This window comes from Pelodiscus sinensis, chromosome 14 (genome assembly GCF_052426305.1).
Source record: "Pelodiscus sinensis isolate ZL-2025 chromosome 14, ASM5242630v1, whole genome shotgun sequence".
NCBI classification, from domain to species: Eukaryota; Metazoa; Chordata; order Testudines; family Trionychidae; genus Pelodiscus; species Pelodiscus sinensis.
In genome coordinates this window covers 46,602,539-46,624,526 of record NC_143065.1, presented here as the reverse complement: position 1 = coordinate 46,624,526, position 21,988 = coordinate 46,602,539, and the positions used below count along the sequence as shown (strand labels likewise).

Below are 21,988 nucleotides of genomic sequence, written 5' to 3'. Positions count from 1 at the left end.
GCGGCCCCGGTGCTGCTGGCTGCAGAGACGCATGGGGGGACGGGGCCTGCGCACTCCACCAGGAGCCGGCAGGCAGCCTGCCCCCCCCCCCCCCCCCCCCGGCGGTGCCAGGGGCGGCCCCGCACCCACCTTGGCTGTCCAGGCCGACGTCCATGACCCCGTGCTTGACCTTCATGTGCCGGCTCAGGTTGCCCTTGAGGTTGAACTTGCTGGAGCAGTAGGGGCACTTGAAGGGCTTGCTCCCCGCGTGCAGGTGCATGTGCCCCAGCAGGTTGTACATGCGGTTGAAGGATTTGCCACAAACCTGGGCACAGGGGGCCAAGCGTTAGCCTGGCTCTGCCCAGCGCCTCCCGGAGCCAGGGGCGGGGGCTCCTGCTGGCTCGGAGCCGGCTGCTGCAGGGGCCCCGGGACCGGGACCGGCGCCGCCCCCCCGCCGCTACCTTGCACTTGAACGGCTTCACCGGCGAGTGCACGATCATGTGGGTCTTGAGCGTCTGCTTCTGCACGAAGGTCTTGAAGCAGACGTGGCACTGGTAGGGCCGCACGCTGGTGTGGATCAGCATGTGCCGCTTCATGTTGGCCTGCAGCGTGAACTCGCGCCCGCACACCTCGCACTTGAACTCCTTCACGCCCTGCAAGGCACCGCGGCCGCGTGAGGCCCGGGCAGGAGAGCGGAGCGCGGCGCCGCCCCCGGCCCCCACCCCCCCCGGAGCGCGGCGCCGCCCCCGGCCCCCACCCCCCCGGAGCGCGGCGCCGCCCCCGGCCCCCACACCCCCACCCCCGGCCCCCACCCCCCCCGCGCGGCGCCGCCCCCGGCCCCCACAGCGTGGCGCCGCCCCGGCCCCCCCCCGCGCAGCACAGCATCACCCAGGCCCGGTGCCCCGGCCTCCCTCCGCTCAGCTGGAAGGGCCTGGGGTGCCCGGGTCCCCTCTGCCTCTGGGCCTGGGCTGGTGGGGAACTCCCAGTCCATCCCAGCAGGCAGGTCAGGCCGGGGCAGCAGAGGGCTGGCCCAGGGCCCGGTGGGGATGGAGCGCGACGACCGGGGGGCAGGCAGGTCTGCCCTGTGCACTGGCCCAGAGGTGAGAACTGCGGCGCCCCGGCCCCCTGGCAGGGGTGAGGACACCGGCCCCAGGCTCCTCGGGGCCCGCCCTCAGATAAGCTCTCAATGCAACGCGACAGCCAGCAAATACCACCTCCCCCCACAGCAAAGCCCCGCCCCCACCTCAGCCCCAGGACAGGCCCCGCCCCTGCCCTCAGACTGGCCCCGCCCCCAGGACAGGTCCCCTCTCCCAGCCCCGCCCCCAGACAGGCCCCACCCACCCCCACCCCAGGGCAGGCCCCGCCCCCCGACCTTGTGGGTGAGCGAGTGCTGCTTGAGGTGGTGGATCTGGCTGAACTCCATGCCACACTCAGTGCAGACGAAGGGCCGGACGTTCTGGTGCTTGAGCATGTGGTTCTGCAGCTGGCTGCGGTAGTGGAAGGCCTTGCTGCACTCCAGGCACTGGTAGAGCGTGGGGCCCTGGTGCGTGGCCAGGTGGCGCTTGAGCTGGGGCAGCGTGGAGAAGTCCAGCCCGCACTCCACGCACACGTGGCACCGCCCGCTCTCGTGCTTCACCTCGTGGGCCTTGAGCTCGCTGGGGTAGGCGAAGCCGCGCCCGCAGAAGCGGCAGCTGTAGGGCTTGGTGTCGGAGTGCAGCAGCATGTGGCGCTTGAGGTGGCTGGTCTGCGTGAAGGCCTTGCCGCACACCTCGCACTTGTGGGGCCGCGTGCCCTGGTGCGTCAGCAGGTGGGTCTGCAGGTGGCTGGGCTGCTTGAAGAGCTTGCCGCAGTGGGGGCAGGAGTGGGGCTTGATGCCGTTGTGGCCCAGGATGTGGGTCACCAGGTTGTACTTGGAGGTGTAGGACTTCTCGCACATGCGGCACTGCCAGCGCCGCTGCCGCTCGCCCGCCTCCACCAGGTACGAGTCGTCGATCTGCACGTTGATGTCCAGCCGGTCCAGCTGGGCCTTCTTGCTGCGCTCGGCCAGGCCGCCGCCCGGCTCCCCGTCCAGCTCCTGCCACCCGCTGCCCGGCTCCCGCTTCACCGGCTCCAGCGCCGCCAGGCCGCACTCGCCGCCCAGGGCCTCCGGCTCCGCGTAGCCCGCTGCCACGGGGGCCGGGTAGCTGCCCAGGCCTGCGTCCTGGCGCACGTGGCTGCGCAGGTGCCGCAGCCGCCGGGGCTTCCTGCTGAACACGCCGAGGTCGCCCATGCTCATGGTGCTGCCGGGCAGGCTCTGCTCGCCGGCGGGCGGCTCGGGGCGGGGCGGGGAGCTGCCCGGCGGCTTCTCCTCGCCCGCGCCAGGGGTGGCCCCGTCGCACGCCCCCTCCTCGCCCATGGGGGCCTCGCACTTCACCTTGGGCACCAGCCTCACCGGGGGCCGCTTCCTCCTCCGGGGATGCTTCTCAAAGGGCGTCTCTGCCTCCAGCCCCTCCTCTTCTGGAGCCTCGGCTGGGCCCCCTTCCTTCTCCGGCCCGGAGTCGCCTTCCGGCCCCGCCGGCTCCGCCGCGGCCAGCTCCCGGCCCAGCGCGGGGAAGAACCCGGCAGGGCTGACGGTGGCGCCAAAGAGCTCGTTCTCGCACACCAGGCCCAGCACCGCGGCCTGCGCCAGGGACAGCACCACCACCGCGTCCGTCTGCGTCCCCGAGTCGGCGAAGCGCTCCATCTCCCGCTGCTAGGCCGGCATCGCTGCAGGGAGAGAGGGCTTGTTAGCCAGTCCCCGCGGCACCCGGGCTGGGGGCTTTGGGGGCAGCGCCACCAGCCGTGGGCCGGGCTCCCGGCACAAAGCAAGCCGGGCGGTGCCCGGGACCTGGCAGGAGCGACCTGTGCCCAGCCGGCTGGGCAGAGCGCCAGGGTCCCGGGGAGTGCTCTGAACAGCCCTCAGCGGAGACGCAGCGAAACCTCCCGGGGGTTGGGGAAGGTCCCGTCCGACGGGCAGCCCCCTCGGGACGCCGGGGCGAGGGGAGGCAGGCCCAGCGCGCCGGGGCGAGGGCGGGACGGACTCGAGGCCCCCTCCACGCTCCTGCCCTGCGGCTGGGGGGCTGGTGTGCAAGGGCCAAGTGCCGCACCCTCAGGCTAGGCCCCAGGCCCAGGGGCCGCCCCCTTGCTCAGTGTGTGTGTGGGGGGGACTGTCACTGCCCCCTGGCTCGCCCGCCTGCTTCCTCACAGCCCTCTGCCTCCAGGCTGGGCCCTCCCCACTCCCTGGGCCTGCCGAGCAGCGCCGGGGCCTGCCGGGAAGGCAAGTTCTTGGCACTGGACCCTGCGGACGGGGGCACATGCCCTCGTCTCCTCCCCGGGGCTGCCCCGGGCCCGCGCGGGTTGCAGGCCGCACGCGCCTGCCCACAAGGCCAGGCCTCACTGAGCTAGTCCCAGCCCCAGAAGCGCTCAGTGAAAGCGAGCGGCAGCGAAGCCTCTGTCCCCTCAGGCAGGCCAGCGGGTCGTAGCGAGCCGGCGGGTGCTGCGAGGGCGCGTGCAGACTGAGGAAGCCAGTGGTGCACACAAGCCCTCGTGCACGTCACTACAGCCCCGCACTGCCGTGGTGCACAGTGCCTGCTCGTGCCAGCCCAAGGGCCCGTCTCCTAGCGCGGCAGGTCCCCCGCAGTGGGGAGGGGTCCCTGTGGCAGGTGCCTCGCGCCGTGGAGTCGAGAGCTCGGGCCAGCCTGGGGCTAGGGGTCTGGGCTCCCCGCCGAGCCTGCATCGACGGGCAAACCGGAGCCTGGAAACGGCGAGTCGCGCCCCCCACCAAGCGCCGCTTCTGCACCTTCCCAACGGCCTCTCAGGAGCCGGGGTCACCACGGGGGACGGAGGCAGCAGAGCGCACGGCCGTACCTGGGCCCCGCCGGGCACCACGCAGCCCCCCCGCCACGCTCTCCCTGGGGGCCAGCTCGGCCTGGGCAAGGCGGCCAGGCGCCGCCGAAAGCTGCACGAGACGCCTGCTCCTGCCCACGCCCGCCCCCGCCCGCGTGCTCGGTGCCGGCAGCCCACAGGCCAGCGCGCCCAGAGAACGAGCCACGGGCCCGTCGCCCACTTAGCAGAGGGGGCAGCCGGGGGGGCACCCCACCTGGAGCTCTGCCGTGAAAGGTGCCCACTGCTCCTTTGCCCTGGTGCCGGGATGGCTCCCCCAGCAGCAGCTGGTCCAGGAACAGGTCTCGCCCGCCCTGGGGGCTCGTGTCACGCTGCTGCCGGGGGGTGGGACTCGCCCGTAGCCAGCCTGGCCCCGGCCTGAGGCCTTTGCGAGGCAGGCAGCCGGGGCCCACCAGAGGGGGGCTCTTCCCCCGCGTGCAGCCGGGAGAATGGGGGAGGAGGGGGCGTTCGGCCCCCAGCCCGCTCTGGAGCCAGAGCCGGTCCCGCACTGGCAGGAACCAGCCCCGGGCAGAGGCGCGAGCGCAGGGCTCCCACTCAGGACAGAGCAGAGAGACTCCGGAGGGCCTGGAGAGGGCGGGTCCCAGGCCTGTCCCAGCCCAGCAGGCCGCCCCCAGCACCCCCGCCCCGGCGAGCATGGCGGCTGCGTACAGCCGCAACACGGAGCCCACTTCCTCCCGACGCTGGCAGCTCGGAGACACCCACTTGTTCCTGCAACAGGCCACGTGCCCCTGCAGCCGGGGAGCGCCCCGGGCCCCGCTCGCAGGCTCCGCGCCCCGGCACCTGGCTGCTCGCGCCCGCGGGCCCTGCAAAAGGCTCAAGAGCGCGGCACGTACCTGGTCCTAAGCCTGGCTACCGCGCCTGCCCAAGGGCAGCCGGGCACCGGTCGGCTCGCATCCTGGAGCGCGGCCACGGGGCGACGAGGCTCCCCCAGCCCCCCCTACCCTAGTGGGGCGCCTGCCACCCGCGGCATGGGGACGGCCCTCCAGCCCGGGTGCGGGGAAGGTCTGCCCCAGAGGGAGCTGCCTGGGAGAGTGAGTCGGAGCCGGGCTGGGGAGAACAGAAAGCCAGACAAAACCGGAGAGAGAGAAAGAGGAGACAGAGCGAAGGAGGGGCAGGAGAGGAGGCAGAGAAACAAAGGGAGGAGAGGGGGATGGGAGGGAGAGAGAGAAAGGGGGATGGGGAGGGATGGAAGGAGGAAGGAGAGAGAGAGGGGGAGGGGAGGCAGGGACGCTCCGGAGGCGGCTGAGCCAGGGAAGTTCCTGCACACCCGCATGGGCCCCAGGGAGCACAGGGCCCCCCGCCCGCCGGGGCACTAGCGGCTGCTCGCTCTCAGCCAGGCCACGGCCAGCGCCCCCGGGCCGGCCAGCGCCCCCGGGCCACGCAGAGCCGAGTCCCCTGCCCACTCCTGCGCGGGCAGCAGCGCTTCTGGCCCTGCCACTTGGGCGCCCACGAAACCCTCCATGCCCCACGTCGCAGCCACGGCCCTGCTCGGCCAGCGCAAGCCACTGGCTGTGGGGCAGGCTGGGGAGGGAGCGGCCAGGCGCCCGACACATCCCAGCACAACGGCGCCACGCTGGTGGGGATCCTCCAGAGCCGGGCCCCCAAGCGTGGAAACGCCTCCCACCCTCGGGCTTGTCCCCCCTGCGCCTGCCACGTTCCAGCCCAGAGCTTGGCGCTTCCCCGGGGGGGCTGCAGGGTCCCCCGACCCGTGGGAAGGCCGTGGGGCCAAACGGGGGGGGGGGGAGAGCAGACCAACTAGGTGCGTGGCCGCAAGAAGTGGGTCCATGGAGAACCCAAGAGAGCGCTGGAGCTAGAAGCAGGCAGGGCCAGAGACCAGCCAGGTGCAGGGAGGGGAGTTGGGGGGTTTCTCTTCCCCGGCTGCGCACAGAGGAAGGCGAGGGGGAGACCCCTTCCCTGTCTGGCGTACTGCCGGCACCGAGCTGGGGCGCAATCCCCGGGCCACAGGCTGCTCTCTGGCCCAGCCACGACTGCTGCGAGCGGAGGAATCCGGCCGTTCCCCTGGCCAGCGCCCATCACAGGCCAGCTCTTCCCACAGCCGCTGTCCACTGGCACCCTGCTCGGCTTCCCTGTGCGAGGGACGGCCCCGGGAGCAGAGGGAGGGGCAGCGGGCGCCAGGGCTGGAGGGGACCCGACGCGTTTTCTCCAGGTCCGTGGGAGCAAAGCTGTCCCGGGTGGTGGCGGGGGGCCGAGGCGCTGGCACGGGGGGACACGACACACAAAGCCCTTTGGGGAGGACCGCTCAGGTCCTGCTTTGTGCCCGTCAGGGCGCGGGAGAGCGGACGCCCAGGCCGTGCTGCGCCCAGCACACCCTCTGGGCTCTCCCGCCGCGTGCCTGGGCCCTTCGCCCCCGCGAGGAGCAGGCCACGCCAGCTGCAGGGCTCAGCCCTAGGGCCCGGGGGCCGCCGGCAGAAATTTCCAGCCCCACGGGGGAGAAATGGGGAATCGAGCAAACGTGGCTGTTTCACTTCCCCCCTTGTCGTTTCCTTCAGTGCAACCGTCTCCGTGCACCTCGGGTGGGAGCCTGGGAAAGGCTCTTTCTGGCCCCGGGGCCTCCCCCCGCTGACACAGCAGCAGGGTGCCGGGCAGCACAGACCCGACTTCACCAGCGCCAGCGGGTCCAGCTGCCAGCACTGCCGCACGGATGCCGGTGGGAACGGGAGCAGCGCAGGGTCCCTGCCTCACGCTGCGCGCCCAGCTGAGCGTGCCAGGCCACGGCCCGAGGGAGCTCACACCCCGGCGGGATCTCCACTCAGCTCGATGGACTTCTCCCCCAGCCCCCTTCCATTCAGGGTCGGGGCGGGAGAAAGGGAGCAGGGCAGAGAGGAAGGGAGCAGGCCGGGCACCTGCCAACTGGGGCGGAGAGGAAGGGAGAGGGGCGGAGAGGAAGGGAGCGGGGCCAGCACCCGCCAGCTGGGGCGGAGAGGAAGGGAGCGGGCCGGAGAGGAAGGGAGCGGGGCCAGCACCCGCCAGCTGGGGCGGAGAGGAAGGGAGCGGGCCGGAGAGGAAGGGAGCGGGGCGGAGAGGAAGGGAGCAGGGCCAGCACCCGCCAGCTGGGGCGGAGAGGAAGGGAGCAGGGCAGGCACCCGCCAGCTGGGGCGGAGAGGAAGGGAGCGGGGCGGGCACCCGCCAGCCGGGACGGAGAGGAAGGGAGCGGGGTGGAGAGGAAGGGAGCGGGGCGGAGAGGAAGGGAGCGGGGCGGGCACCCGCCAGCCGGGACGGAGAGGAAGGGAGCGGGGCGGAGAGGAAGGGAGCGGGGCGGAGAGGAAGGGAGCGGGGCGGGCACCCGCCAGCCGGGGCGGAGAGGAAGGGAGCGGGGCGGAGAGGAAGGGAGCAGGGCGGGCACCCGCCAGCCGGGGTGGAGAGGAAGGGAGCGGGGCCAGCACCCGCCAGCTGGGGCGGAGAGGAAGGGAGCGGGCCGGAGAGGAAGGGAGCGGGGCGGAGAGGAAGGGAGCAGGGCCAGCACCCGCCAGCTGGGGCGGAGAGGAAGGGAGCAGGGCAGGCACCCGCCAGCTGGGGCGGAGAGGAAGGGAGCGGGGCGGGCACCCGCCAGCCGGGACGGAGAGGAAGGGAGCGGGGCGGAGAGGAAGGGAGCGGGGCGGAGAGGAAGGGAGCGGGGCGGGCACCCGCCAGCCGGGGCGGAGAGGAAGGGAGCGGGGCGGAGAGGAAGGGAGCAGGGCGGGCACCCGCCAGCCGGGGTGGAGAGGAAGGGAGCGGGGCCAGCACCCGCCAGCTGGGGCGGAGAGGAAGGGAGCGGGCCGGAGAGGAAGGGAGCGGGGCGGAGAGGAAGGGAGCAGGGCCAGCACCCGCCAGCTGGGGCGGAGAGGAAGGGAGCAGGGCCAGCACCCGCCAGCCGGGACGGAGAGGAAGGGAGCGGGGTGGAGAGGAAGGGAGCGGGGCGGAGAGGAAGGGAGCGGGGCGGAGAGGAAGGGAGCAGGGCGGAGAGGAAAGGAGCGGGGCGGGCACCCGCCAGCCGGGGTGGAGAGGAAGGGAGCGGGGCGGAGAGGAAGGGAGCGGGGCGGAGAGGAAGGGAGCGGGGCGGGCACCCGCTAGCTGGGGCGGAGAGGAAGGGAGCGGGGTGGAGAGGAAGGGAGCGGGGCGGAGAGGAAGGGAGCGGGGCGGGCACCCGCCAGCCGGGACGGAGAGGAAGGGAGCGGGGCGGAGAGGAAGGGAGCGGGGCGGAGAGGAAGGGAGCGGGGCGGAGAGGAAGGGAGCAGGGCGGGCACCCGCCAGCCGGGGTGGAGAGGAAGGGAGCGGGGCGGAGAGGAAGGGAGCAGGGCGGAGAGGAAGGGAGCGGGGCGGAGAGGAAGGGAGCGGGGCGGGCACCCGCTAGCTGGGGCGGAGAGGAAGGGAGCAGGGCGGAGAGGAAGGGAGCGGGGCGGGCACCCGCTAGCTGGGGCAGAGAGGAAGGGAGCAGGGCGGAGAGGAAGGGAGCAGGGCGGAGAGGAAGGGAGCGGGGCGGGCACCCGCCAGCCGGGGCGGAGAGGAAGGGAGCGGGGCGGGTGAGGGTGATGTCCTCGTGCCACCTGGCTCGCTCGCCCATCCTGCGGAGAGACGCCAGGCGAGACACCACGCTCCCTGCGCCTCGCCGAGTTTCCATCTGCACCAGGCTCCTTGCCGTCCTGACCCCCTGAACCGTCGCTGGCACAGGATAGTTATGTCCAGCTCAATGTTCTTTTCCTGGGGATGACACGTGCCAGCAGGCCCGGCCCAGCCACCGCACCAGTGACCACCCAGCGCCGAGTGCCCGCAGGCCTGTGCTTTCCCGGCACAGCCCGGCCTCTCAGCCAGCGCCCCGAGGAACCTCGGCCCGGCCGGCACCCGGCCCAGGGGCTGGAGTTGCGCTCGCGAGGAGTCAGCGTGCCAGGGCCAGCAGAAGCCAAAAGGAGCTGGCCTCTGGGGCAGGGGCAGGGACCAAAGTCGCTCGTGGCAGCCCAGGGGAAGGCGTCGCTGGTCTTTGTGCTAGTGACCCAGAGCCCCCCTTGTTCCCTCCCCTGGTGCGACTCCCCCGCAGCATCTCGGCAGCTTTTGTTCCCCCCCCCCCGGTCTTCCATCCTGTCGCCTCTCCACTTCTCCCTCGCTCATTCTTCCCGTTTCCCTGGCAACACCTCAGCTCCCTGCATCGGCCTGTCTCCTCTTCCGGCGGCGGGCGCCTCATCTCCTTCCCTCCACGCCGCCCCGGCCCCGGCCGCGCCAGGCATTTCCGCTCTTCCCGGCCCCCTCCGCTCTGGGGGAGGCTCTGCCCGGCGGACGCCACCTTGCAGGCCATGTGCTCGGCTCAGAATCAATTGCTCTTCCCCACACACGTGCGCCTGGCCCCCAGGCAGGCCTTCGGGGCAGCAAAGGGCCCGTCACTTATTGCTAGAGACCCAGGAGCCAGACACGGTTGTGCATGGTCCCCTGTCACCCGCCTCCGTCCCCTTCACCGCCTCGCCCCGCCGGCAAACAGGACAGACCCTCCCTCTCAGCAATGCCCCTCCCTGCCTCTTCCACGCAGCTTCGCAACCCAGAGCCAGCCGGCCAGGCCTTCCAGCCCAGCTGCCCCAGCCGGCCCAGGCCTTCCAGCCCAGCTGCCCCAGCCGGCCCAGGCCTTCCAGCCCATCTGCCCCAGCCGGCCCAGGCCTTCCAGCCCAGCTGCCCCAGCCCCATGCTGCCCTGAACGCCCATGGCGAGCTAAAGCAACCCCCGTCCAACACAGGGACAACCGGGGGGGAAGGGCACAAATGCCATCAGAAACCAACAGAGAAGGACCAGGTGGCAAACAGCCCCCTTCCAGGGGTGGAGGAGGGGGGCTGCAGGGGGCTGGCTGGCTCAGGGCTGCCTGGCCGCGCTCAGCTGACTCGCGCCGTGTTCCAGCCGTACGGCAGCGCGGGCTCGAGAACGGGGCCGTTCCCACGGGTGGTGCCGACTCAAACCCGGCCCAAGGGCTGCCCCGTCCGCTCTCAGCCGCACCTGGGGGCCAGCCCCTCCCCAAGCCATGAGCGAGTCACTATCAGCCACGAGGACAGGCCCGGGCTGGCCCTCCTCCCGCCCACGGGAAGATGGATCCACGCGCCGTTGCCTTCGCTCACGGGGCTTGTTCCGAGCAGCCCCTCACTAGGCAGCACCCGGAGGGCGTCTGGGAACTGCCCCTGCCCGGGAGCGAGCTCGCGTAACCGACTCGGCCCATCCATCCAGCCCTGCGCTGCGCCAGGGGCTAGCTCGGCCAGGGCGCGCAGCGGGCATGCGCTGCATGGGGCAGGGAAGAGCCCGGCTGACGTGGGGGGGCACAGGCCTCTTAGGGAACCCCCCTCGCTCCCCGTCCTGCTTCCAGCCCAGCCCAGCTGGCCCCGTGTGCCCACTGCTCAGGGACAGCAGGACAAGGCATGGGCTGGAGAGTCAAACCCAGAGCAGACCCTGGGCTGCGGGAGCTGGGCTCATCTGGGTCGCTGGTGGCAACTGGCTAGCCAGCTTGTCCGGTGGCTCTCACCCTTAAATCCAGAGAGGCGGGGTCGGGGGGGCTGATCTTTTACTGACCCCACATCTGCTGGGGACAGCGACGTGCTGCTGAGCCTCTGTCATGGGTCTCCACCGTCCTGGGACCTCCAGCATTCCCGCTGCCGCCCCTACAGCCTGCCCCGCGTCTCAGCCAGCCCGGCTCTGGCATCCGCCAGACCCACCCGTCTGTGCCTGGCCGGCTCGGGACGGGGGGCTTCAGACAGCGCCTGGCTCGGAGCAAGACAGGCCCGTCCACAGGTCTCCTGAGCCCCAGCCTGTGGCACCGCACGGTGCCTCCCACTTGCCCGCCTGGGAAGCTTCCCTCATTCACAACCTGGCTCTCTCCACCCGGTGCAGGAGCCTCCAAGAGAGACCTGGCCACTAAAACAACCCTCCGGCTCCGGGGCCCAGGGGCAAGCAGAGGTGGGTGGAGACGGGTCACTTCCTCCTCCTCGGAGCCGGGCAAAGCCAAAGCCCCTGCAAACCGACAGCCTGCAAAGCATTTCCAGGGGCGCGTCGCTTTAAGCAGTCTGGGGAGACTGGCTTTTCGGAGACGGGGGAGGACGAAGCTACCCCAGGCCTAACCAGGCCGACAGTGCTGGCTTAGCGGGTTTGCTACAAAAGGCCCCCAATGCAAATCTGAAACACAAGTTTTGCTTTTAAGTGAAACAGGGAGAGGGAGACTTTCAAGTTCCTCTTTGCTGACGCGACTTCTCTTCCACTCGCTCCCTTCCCTCTGAAAATAGAAGGGCTATTCAGAAGAGAAGCAGAAAGGAAAAGGGAACTGAATAGAGGAAGGAGGAGAGAAAGAATGGAGCCCCAAGGGGTGGAGAAATACAGAATGAAAAGAGATGAAAACTAAAGGAAGGGGAAAGAAAGACACAGAGAGGCTTTGAAAGGAAAGAATGCTGCTCGCCTGAATAGCGTGTGCATGAGAAAGGAGCGCTTGAAAAGCAACAGCCCCATGCAATGACCCCTCATTCACGGGCCGTGCCAATCACTAGTACAATGCAAACCCTTTCTTCTTTTTCACATTCTCTCCTTCCAGCGGGGGCGGAGGAAGAGGGAAGAAAGGGGAGTTAATTCTCCACACAGCAGAAAATAAATCTGGCTGTTCCGAATGCTGCAAAAGAAACACCGGGCCACTCTGAAACCTCCTTGGGAGTAATTACACAAGCAGACGTGTCAGGAAGCAAGTGCAAGGCTGCACACGTGCACGAGGGTCCTCCACTACGGGTTCTCGGTTCTGCATTAAGAGCCGGGCGCTCTTCCTAGTAAAACCACAGACCAAACAGGCAAAGGAAGAAACCTGCACCCAGCGGGAGGCACCCACCACGACCGCGCTCCGACTGGCAGCCGAGGCAGAGGGAGCCTGGGCACTGCGGACGGAGCCAGAGGCCTGGCCCCGAGAGGTGGTCGGGATCCGGCCCCTTGCGGCCGAAGGGAGCGCCCAGATGGAAGAGCCGGTCTGGATTTGCAACGTTGCTGCCCCTGGCTGGTGGGGAAGCCCCACCCCGGGCTACGCTGCTAAGTGAGCAGGAGGAAGGGTCCAGCGCGGGGCCCCCCGTGCTCCCGGCCCATCGCTGGAGACCCTGAGCGGAGCCCAGGCCGTGCGCGGGCGCCAAAGGGGGTGCACGAGCGCTAGTGCGGAGAGAGGGAGTGAACCGGGGGGGGGGGGGGCTAGCCACACGGTGCGGCGGCCGCTATACCGCGGGGCTCGAGGCTAGGGAACATGCCCAGCCCTGGGGAGGCGGCTCCACTGTTCTAGCCGCGGGCGGGAGGACCAGGCAGGTGCGGTAGCGAGGCGCTCGAAGCGCTGCAGGGCGCGGCGGCAGCACTGGCCAGCCAAGCGTCAAACCAACGGGAAAAAGACGCGCCCAAGGCACAGACCCCGGGAGCGAGGAATCCGGACAGACGCAGCAGGCAGGAGCGACAGCCAGCCAGCCCGCCCTGGATTCCCGACGCCGCTCGCCGGCAGGAGACAGCCTCGGCCCAGAGGGGATCAGCGCATGCCACCGGGACGTGCCCGCGCCTCCAACCGCAGCACCGACAGGCGGAACCCAGCCTGGGACCTCCGGAGCTCAGCGCAGGAGCCTACAGCCAGAGCTCCAAGGCTGCGGAGCAAACTCATGCTCCCTCCCTCTGCAAGTGGCGAGTGTGACCCACAGCCGCCGGCGTGCGGCTACAGTCGCTGCTGGACACCGCCGTCCCAGGGGAGCCAAATCAACAGGCGGACTCAGCCCCGCAAGGGACTAACGGGCTCACTTGACAAGCGGGCATCTCCGCGCCTGTCTCTGCCCGCCCTGGCCGAGTGGCCGCAGGAAGGGTTGACACCCCGCCCGCGGGCACAGGCCCGGGAGGAGCAGAGGAACCAGGAAAGGGAGTGGAACGCTGCCTCTTCCCTCAGCGCTGCGGCCGCTCCGGCTCGGGGCTCCAGCCAGCTGGACAGCTCAGCTCCCTGCCCCCCGTCCCGCATCACACACGGACCCTGGACTCGCAGGACAGCCCCCTGGCTGCTTTGTGAACGGCAGGGCCCAGCCCCGCCACGTGCTGAACCACGGCTGGCCAGGAAGCACCCTCCGTACTGCCGCTGCGACCGTGGGCCTGGACTTGGCCTGATACGGCTGTTCTCAGCCCCCCACGGGCCCAGTCCGGCCTGGAACACTGGGACCCGAGCGCCGCGCCGGGCCGGCCAGAGGTTCCTCGCAAGCTGCTCTGCACTCGGCAAGCGCAGTCCCTCTCCTTACAGCCTGGCCAGGACCCTTCGCCAGTCACCCTGCCCTCTGGGAAGGGGCCAGGCAGCGGCTCCTTGGAGCAGCCGCCCACCACGCCCTCTCCAGCACGAGTCCACCATCAGCCAGCGAGGGACCACAGGGAGCTCCGGGAGGTCGACAACCAGCCACCCCTCAGCCACGGAGCCACCACACAGGCCGGGCCCATCCCACCATGAGGCCAAGAACCGGCCGCCCCTCAGCCACGGAGCAGGCCCGGCCCGACCCACCGTGAGGCCAAGAACCGGCCGCCCCTCAGCCACGGACCAGGCCCGGCCCGACCCACCGTGAGGCCAAGAACCGGCCGCCCCTCAGCCACGGAGCAGGCCCGGCCCAACCCACCGTGAGGCCAAGAACCGGCCGCCCCTCAGCCACGGAGCAGGCCCGGCCCGACCCACCGTGAGGCCAAGAACCGGCCGCCCCTCAGCCACGGAGCAGGCCCGGCCCGACCCACCGTGAGGCCAAGAACCGGCCGCCCCTCAGCCACGGAGCAGGCCCGGCCCGACCCACCGTGAGGCCAAGAACCGGCCGCCCCTCAGCCACGGAGCAGGCCCGGCCCGACCCACCGTGAGGCCAAGAACCGGCCGCCCCTCAGCCACGGAGCAGGCCCGGCCCGACCCACCGTGAGGCCAAGAACCGGCCGCCCCTCAGCCACGGAGCAGGCCCGGCCCGACCCACCGTGAGGCCAAGAACCGGCCGCCCCTCAGCCACGGAGCAGGCCCGGCCCGACCCACCGTGAGGCCAAGAACCGGCCGCTCCTCAGCCACGGAGCAGGCCCAGCCCGACCCACCGTGAGGCTGCAGCAGGCGCCCAGCGGAGAGGAGTCCCAGGCCACAGCGCTGGGGAGCGAGCGGCTCAGCAAACCCCATAATGCTTGGGAGACACCGACACGAGGGACTGGCCGTCGCAACTTCTGGCCAGCAACTGGAAGACGGCAAAAAGCCAGAGGCGTCTGGGCCTGGCAGGCACTGGTCAGGTTGGCGTTGCCATGGTGAAAGGGCCGCCATACTGTGCGATGCCAACGGTCCATCTAGCTCAGGTCCCTTCCCTGCCAGTGGCCAGCACCAGACGCTTCGCAGGGAAGGAACAGACCAGGGCCATTTATCAAGTGCTCCGTCCCCTGTTGTCCGGGCCCAGCACCTGGCACTCAGAGGTGAGGGACACCCAAAGCCTGGGGTTGCAGCCCGGACCCTCCTGGCTATCCTCCATAAACTGCTCTCTCTTCTTTTCTGAGCCTCAGCACACTTTTGGCCTTCACAATATCCCCTGGCAAGGAGTTCCACAAGTCGACTGTTCGATAAGCTTTTGCTCATCAGACAGTTGACTCGTTGCTTACAGCCCTGGAGGAGAGCAATACCACAGGCATCACGGAAACCCGGCGGGACGAGGCTTGTCAGAGGGCCACCAGGGATGGGACAGAGCAGGCAGGCCGTGGGGGGAGCGGCGCTGGTTGTGAAAGTGCAGAATCAAACGAGATAAACACGGGAAACGCACTGGCTCGTACCACAGAATTTACGCATAGCGACACCATGCCCAGCCCATCAGCATCACAGCAGGGGAGGGGGCAGTGAGACCGGAGACGCTCTACAAATAAGACCTCAGTGACAATGGGGGGTTCAGGTATCTCCACAATGAGGGTGTCTACACAGAACGGTTATTTTGGGAGAAGGATGCAAATAGCGCTGCGCATTTGCATACCTCCTCCAGTTCTTTTTCCAGAGACGCTCTTCTGCTATTTACCTGCATCCAAACGCAGCCCAATTTCGAAATAAGCCCCTATGTCAAAAGACCCCGACTGGGCACAGTTGCTTCACACTTTTCACAGCTACTTCTTGGAGCACTAGGCCCAGAATAGTGTCCCTCATAGAACATCTCAGCAGCAAGGAAATCACCCAGCAACCCACCACTGTGGCACCGAATTTCAGAAAGGGAAACTACACAAAAATGAGGAAGTTAGTTAAACAAATAAAAAGGCAACGAGCCAGGAGTAAAATCCCCGTAAGCTGCATGGCAACTTTTCAAAGACACCATCAAGAGACTCAACTTAAATGTATACCCCAAATCACTCACTCACTCACTCACACACCCCCACACCCCCCTAAAAGTGCCTCAGCAGCAAAACCAAATAGAAAGGGGGCAAACCCTGGTAAGCGAAGAGTAGAAATAGAAGTAGGAAGGCCAAAAAGAATTTGAAGAACAGCTGGCCAAAGACTCAATAAGTAATAAGCGCATCAGAAGCAGGAAGCTGCTACACAACCAGTGGGGCCCCTGGACGATCGAGATGCTACAGGAGCCCTCAAAGACGATCAGGTCGTTACAAAAAGCTAAATGAATTCTCCGCTTAGGTCTTCACGGCTGGGGATATTGGGGAGATTCCCAAACCTGAGCCATCCTGTTTACATGACAAATCTGAGGAACTGCCCTAGATGGAGATGTCATTAGAGGCAGTTTGGGAACAAGCTGACAAACGTAATGAACCAGCAATGTGTCACCAGGACCAGACGGTATTCACCCGAGAATTCGCAAATGATCTCACTCCAGGAACGCAAATGCGAAATTACAGAGCTGTGGTCTGTGGCCTATCATCGACCCCTCCCATTGGCAGGCTGGGGCCAAATGACTGAAAACCAGAAAATGCGACACACATTTTCACAAGGGCGCGAGAGGCGATCCTGGCAATTACAGGCCGGTAAGTCTAACGTCAGTACCGGGCAGGGATGGTAAATCTCGGCTAACTGAATAGTCGAGTAGCCTCATCAATTCTTATCGGTTATTCAACTAGTCTATAGTCCCCGGGGGTGGGGCCGGCAGCCAGTGCGCTCCGGCTTCACTCCCAAAGACACCCCCAGCCACTCTGTGCTGCTGCTGCTGCTTTGTCAGAGGCAGCAGCGCGGGGTGGCGGCAGCCCCTGTCTGGGGGTGGAAGGGGTCTGAGCTCTGGACCCAGTGCCAGTTGGAGCGGAGTCAGGCTGCCTGCCCGCCCAGCTCCTAATACACATTAAATGCAGAGCTGCAGCAGGGTAGGTTCCGGACCCGGCACGAACCAGGACTGAGCTGGCTGCTGGCCAGCCTGCTACAAAATGTACTAGCAAGGAGGGGGAGGGAAATGCGTGTCGTCTGTGGCATTAACCGATAAGCTTTTGCTGCACGATTACATCCCTAGTACCGGACAAATCACTTGAAACTCTAGTTAAGACTAGAATTGTCAGACACATGGAGGAACATATTGTTGGGGGAAGTCAACATGGTTTCTGTAAAGGGAAATGATGCCTTACTAATCTGCTTGAGTTTTTTGAGGGGGTCACCCAGCATGTGGACGGGGGATCCAGTGGATGCAGTGCTCTTAGATTTCCAGAAAGCCTCTGACAAGGTCCCTCACCAAAGGCTCTTGTGTAAATTACATGGCCATGGGATAAGAGGGAAGGTCCTTTCATGGACTGAGAACTGGTTAAAAGACAGGAAACAAAGGGTAGCAATAAATGGTCGGTTTTCCAAGTGGGGACAGGTAACTAGTGGGGTCCCCCAAGGGTCTGTCCTGGGACCATCCTAATCAACATATTCACAGACAGTCTAGCAAAAAGAACAAACAGTGAGGTGGCAAAATGCACAGAGACAAAGCGACTGAAGAGAGTTAAGACCAAAAGCTGACTACAAAGAGCCACAAACGAATCTCAGAAAGCTGGGGAGCAAATGGCAGATGAAACTCCATGTTGGGAAATGCAAAGTCACACACACTGGAAAATGCAAACCCGACTGCGCATATAAACGGTGGGGGCTACATTAGCGGTGACTTCACAGACCTCGGTGTCACGATGAGCGGACGATACCGTGGGCAGCGGCCGTCAATGTTGGGAATCGTTAAGACAGAAATAGCGAATAAGACAGAGAACGTCGTCGTGCCTCTGTACAGAGCCAGGGGACGCCCACAGCTGTTACACGCGCACAGATGCGGTCGCCTCGTCTCAACAAAGCGACACGGGCATTGGAAAAGGCTCAGCAAAGGGCCACACAAATGGGCAGGGGCTTGGAAGGGCCGCCATGCGAGGAGGGAAAGACGGGGGGGATACAAGCCCCACCGACTGGGGGCAATTGCCCGAGGGTCCCCAGCTACCCCCATGAGTGCAGCAAGGCTAAGGCCGGCTTCCTGCCTGCCCTGGCTCTGCCCCGCTCCCGGAAGCGGTCAGTGGCACGGCCTGTCCCTGCAGCCCCGGCAGGGCGTGTGTGTGTCTCCATATGCTGCCCCATGCCATTGCAGCTTCCATTGGTGAGCACCGCCCCCCCCCCGGAGCCCGCACCCAAAGTCCCTCCCACAGCCAACGTGAGCAGCAGCGCACGGAGACTCCGTCCCCCGCCCAGGAGGGCCGTGCAGGTCACTTTCAGGAGCTGCCTGAGTTAAGCCTCCCCTCCCCTTGCCCCAGCTCTGAGCCTGCACCCCAAGTCCCTCGCAAAGCCCGGACCCCTCTCCCCCCAGGGATGTAAAATCCCGTTTAACCAGTTAGTCGGCTGTACGTTACCTGTAACCGGGATCCTGCAGCGGGGGCTGCTCCAGCCCCGCCAGGCTGCCCAGTAACTGGGAAGATCCCTACCCCCAAAGGTAGGGCTCAGCCTCCGGGACACCCGGTCAGTTTCCAAGGAGGACGCAACGGCTATCGGAAGGTGCAAGGCAAAGAGACACCCTCCCTCCCTCGCTCCCCAGAGTGCGTCACTCCTCAATTCTGCCATTTCCCTCGCCACCACGTGCCCACTTCTCCAGCGCGGGCAGCTCTCCACACTCCTCTCCTCTCCACCCTAACCCCCACGCCGCCCCCTGCGGCCCTTCCCAGAGCTCTCAGGAGCAGGGTCACCACGGGACCCGACAGACAGTGCCCGACCCTTTCGCCAGGAGGACGGTCCATTCCTCTCCCTGCTCCTGCGTGTTCCAAGCCGTTACAACTCCGCCTCTTGCCCCTCCGCTTCTTCAGGGTCTCATCACGGGCCCTTCGGAAACGCAGACGTATTATGGCAACCGGCTCTCCTGCCGCTCCCTCCCAGGCAGGGTCAGAGGACACCGAGCCAGTTCCAAGAAACAACTTGCCTTAGCAGAACGCGCACGACTGACAGCCCCGCAGATCACGAGCTTCCAGATGTCCTGGGATTATCAATTCGAGCAACGGGCTGGAGACGCAAGGCTCACAGGTTCTCCTACAGCCTTGTAAACTCCGTGTACAGCACTTGCTACCTTCCCATTCCCTGCAGCAGGGGCTGGTTCTAATTAACATTGCACGGAGACGCTGCCAGCACAATTATTTCTTAGTCGAGTTCCTTCAGCGCCCTAACCCTGGACCATCTCGGCCCAGTGACCTGCCATTCTAATGACCAGTCCCCTCAGCCACAGTCCGGGGACTTGGCCTGCTCTTCTCCCGCACTCGGAGCATTGCAGACGGGAGGGCGGGGAGTGGATTGGGGGGGTCTTTGCAGTGTTCACAGAGGCTGAGAAGGTGCCCCCTCCTGCCATCCCCTCAGCAGCAGTGGCGGTCGTGTCTCCTGTCCGGCCTGGGACACCCGACAGCGAAGTTGAGAAACCCAAGGGTGGGACACAAGTGCCAAGGAAGTGAAACCTGAGCGGCGAGGAGGAAGCGGACCCTAGCCAGGACGGTTTGCACGGCTGCTTCTCTAACGCTTTCTTAACTCCAACGCCCGACGCGCTCGGGAGCAAGCGTCTCCTCGCCGAGGAGCCAACCCTTCTCCCCCACGTCCAGACGAGACCAGAGTAGGACACCCTCAGGATCAGCCTCTCTTTGGGGACCCAGGAGAGCCTGAGCGTGGCCAGAGAGTCTAACCGCCACGGGCCTTACCGCAGCCGCGTTGAGGAAGTGCAGACACGGAGGGCCTGTGGCAGACCAGAGTTAAAGGTACAATCTCTGCCAGCCCCAATTGCAACACGCCGCCTGCCCCCAAAGCCGCAGCCTGGCTCCCGAGGTCGCACTGCTGTGCAGCACCGGGCCCAGGGGCTCTGCAGAGAGCAAGGCAGGGACAGCAGCAGCTCGTCCAGCGTGTGCCCGGAAGAAGGCGCGAGGGCATTTGGCCTGCTGCACTACAGCCCACAGGCCGGGCCCGCTACGCTGGGTGAGACAAGGCAAATTCCTGCAGTATCCCTGAAAAAAATGCGTCAGGTTTGATCATCTCCGGAGTCTGCTGCATTGCACGAAAGGTTCCGAATTACCGAGCCTGGGAAACCCTGCGACCGCCAAAGGACCGTCCCGAAGAGCGGCCAGGCGCGATGGGCCGGACCGCGGAGCTTTGGCTGTGAAATCGCTGTGGGGAGAGGGCTGCAAACGTCTCCCCTCCGCTGAGGAAAGAGGAAACAGCTCCAGGCTCTGGAAGCTACGCCCTGAGGAAGGAATCTTTGTCTGCTGCCTTCCTGTTCCTGGAATCGGAAAATCAGCGGCCCAAACCTCACGAGAGAGACCAACACCTGCACGGAAAGTACTTAGGAACATGTGGCCCCAGGGAACTCTGGGGGGGGGGGAGGGGCTGAGTCCTGTCAGAGCCCCGATGGAACGGGGGTGAACCCTGGTACGTTTATTAGCACGTTGGCCCCTCTCGGATTCTCGTGTTTTCTCGACTGCTTCCCCTTGTGTGCCTAGAAGAGCGGAGCTCTCACTCGGGCCAGGCTACCCCACAGGCCACTGGCAGGGCAGCTACCGTGCTTGGGGGGCACAAGCCATGCCCCGGAGCGAGACAGTGCCACGTGGATAGACGAGCTTCTGGTGGCATAGCTCCTGCCTCCTGGAGAAGTGGGGTCCCCAGGCCCACAGGAGAAGCCCCCAGAGGGGTCCCCGGGCCCGAGAGCAGGGACAGCGGAGGAGGCGGGCGCCCTTGCAGAGAAAGCCGGAGCGGTGGGTGACGCCGCGCACTGGACAGGTACCCGAGAGCGGCCAGTCCCAAAGCCAAGCCCGAGCAGGTGGCCCAGCCAAGGCCCTGGGTGGGGAGTGGGACAGGCCAATAGCAGCGCATGTGCGATGCCGAGTCCGCCCGAGGAAGCCGCTCTGCTTGGGCCCAGCATGGCCAGGGACTCGGCCTGCCCAGCTGACAGCAACAGGCGCCGAAGGGGCGGGGCTAGAGGTGGCTGCAAATCGGAGCCTCGTGGCTGCGTTCCACGCCAAGGTAAATCGTGGCCAACACATGAAGCGCGTCTCACTTGGCAGCAAACGTCCTGCGCTAAGCGCTGGGCCTTGCGCACAAACAGCCTGCGGCCTGCTCACCAGCACAGCGATCCGGCGCTCGCTCAGCCGGTCTAGCCCGCTGTACAAATCGCCAGCGCGGCGGAGCCCACACACCACCGGGCCGCAGGCGGAGTGCCCAGGCCGCAGGCGAGGGGGAAGCAGCCCGACGCGGGGCAGACGCTACCTGAGGAGGCGGCGGCTTTTCGTTAGCCTGCCCTGTGGGAAGCAGCATTCCCTGCGCTTGGGGGCCTCTCGGGCCAGCACGTTTATAAAACGGGAACCAGGCTGCAAGGGGCCTACGCATGGAGCCTGCAGCCGCTCCCTGGACGGGCGAGCTCACTTGTCCCCACGACGGGGCGACGGCCCCTCCATTTCCGTGCCAGAAGGGTTTTCACTGGCACAATCCGGTGCCCGCGGTGTGTCGAGCGGAGGCTCCAACGGGAACGTTTCAGGCGTCTGGGGGAAGTTTAAAACCAGCTACCAGCTGTCCCGGGCTTGCTCCCAAACTGGGGTTACTTGTGAACAGCTCCCCCCATGGTGAAACAAGCTTCTCCCCCTCCCTTCCAGAGTCCTACAGGGCCAAGAGAGCTCTTAGGTTCCCCCAACCTCGAGTGCAGCTTCGAACCGGCTCCGCCTGCCCCACCCCGGCCAGACAAACCATCTGAACAGAATCCCCCCGGACCGCGAAGGCCTTGGAGTAAATAACCGTAACTCGGCTCCGCCACGCACAACGCCCCGTGGGAGCGAGGCCCGGCCCAGCCGGCTCCTACTTCTGTGTCCCCGGAGCGCTAAGGACAGGAGGGCGGCCAGGCCCGGGCAGACCACGGTGCCAAGTGCCCAAACGAGAACTTCACGCTCCAGCCCATCCCCATCCCCCACACGGGCGCAGGATGCCAGCCCTGCCCGCCTGGCGCGGACCTGGCCTCCGCCCATGTGCCTGGCTCTTTGGGCCCGGCCAGAGCCCGAGCTCCCAGCCCCGCGCCAGCCCCCCAGCCCCGCATCCTCTGCCGGCCGCGCAGCGCTCGCAAAGGGGCGGCCACCGCACCAGCCGGCCCGGCCGGAGCCCGGGTGCAGCCCCAGCAGACTCGCTTCTGAGGCGTCCCGGGGCGGGGAACGGGCCGGACCCAGCGCAGCCCCCCAGCCCGCTCCGGCAGGTGCTGCGAGCCCAGGCCCGCCCCACGTCTGGCGAGCTGCGGCGGGGCCCCCCGGGCACGCGGCTGGGTCCCGCTCGCACCACGTAGTCCCAGCGCCGGCAGGGGAGGGTCTGGCCCGGCCCGGCCCGGCTCGGCTCGGGGCTGCGCAGCCGGGACTCGCGGCCTGGGGCCTCCCGCCAAGTTGGCGCAAAGTGGCCGGGCCGGGCGCGCCCCAGCCCGGCCCGCGGGCGCCCCCCGGACTCACCCTGCGCGGCTCCGCTCCGCTCGCCCTGCGCCCTGCGCCCGGCCCGGCTCGCCAGGAGCCCGGGGCTCGCCCCGCTCCGCTCCCGGCTCGGCCGCTTTCGCTTCCCAGCCAGGCCCCGCCCCGCGGCGTGTGCGCCCCCCCGGCACTGGGCTGCGGGGCGGGCCCTGCGGGGCTCCACGGGGCCCGGGGCCAAGGGCAGGGCTTTTGGGGGGCCCTTTGC

The 21,988-nt window shown here is 67.3% G+C and overlaps 1 protein-coding gene across 2 annotated transcripts in view; it reads right to left on the bottom strand.

Moving 5' to 3' along the window:
• Window positions 1–21,988, bottom strand: part of ZNF710 (zinc finger protein 710) — a 22,823-nt gene extending 835 nt beyond the window's left edge. The window contains exons 1-4 of one of the 2 annotated variants that reach the window (XM_075918041.2): window positions 21,769–21,988; window positions 1,352–2,724; window positions 441–632; window positions 130–304 (exon numbers count right to left, since the gene is read on the bottom strand). In XM_075918041.2, the coding sequence (XP_075774156.2) occupies window positions 130–304; window positions 441–632; window positions 1,352–2,701 (1,717 nt within the window). In that variant the 5' untranslated portion in view covers window positions 2,702–2,724; window positions 21,769–21,988. Of the gene's footprint in view, window positions 1–129; window positions 305–440; window positions 633–1,351; window positions 2,725–4,733; window positions 4,893–21,768 lie in introns of those variants that run through there. The other variant, XM_075918042.2, reaches the window with a different exon arrangement.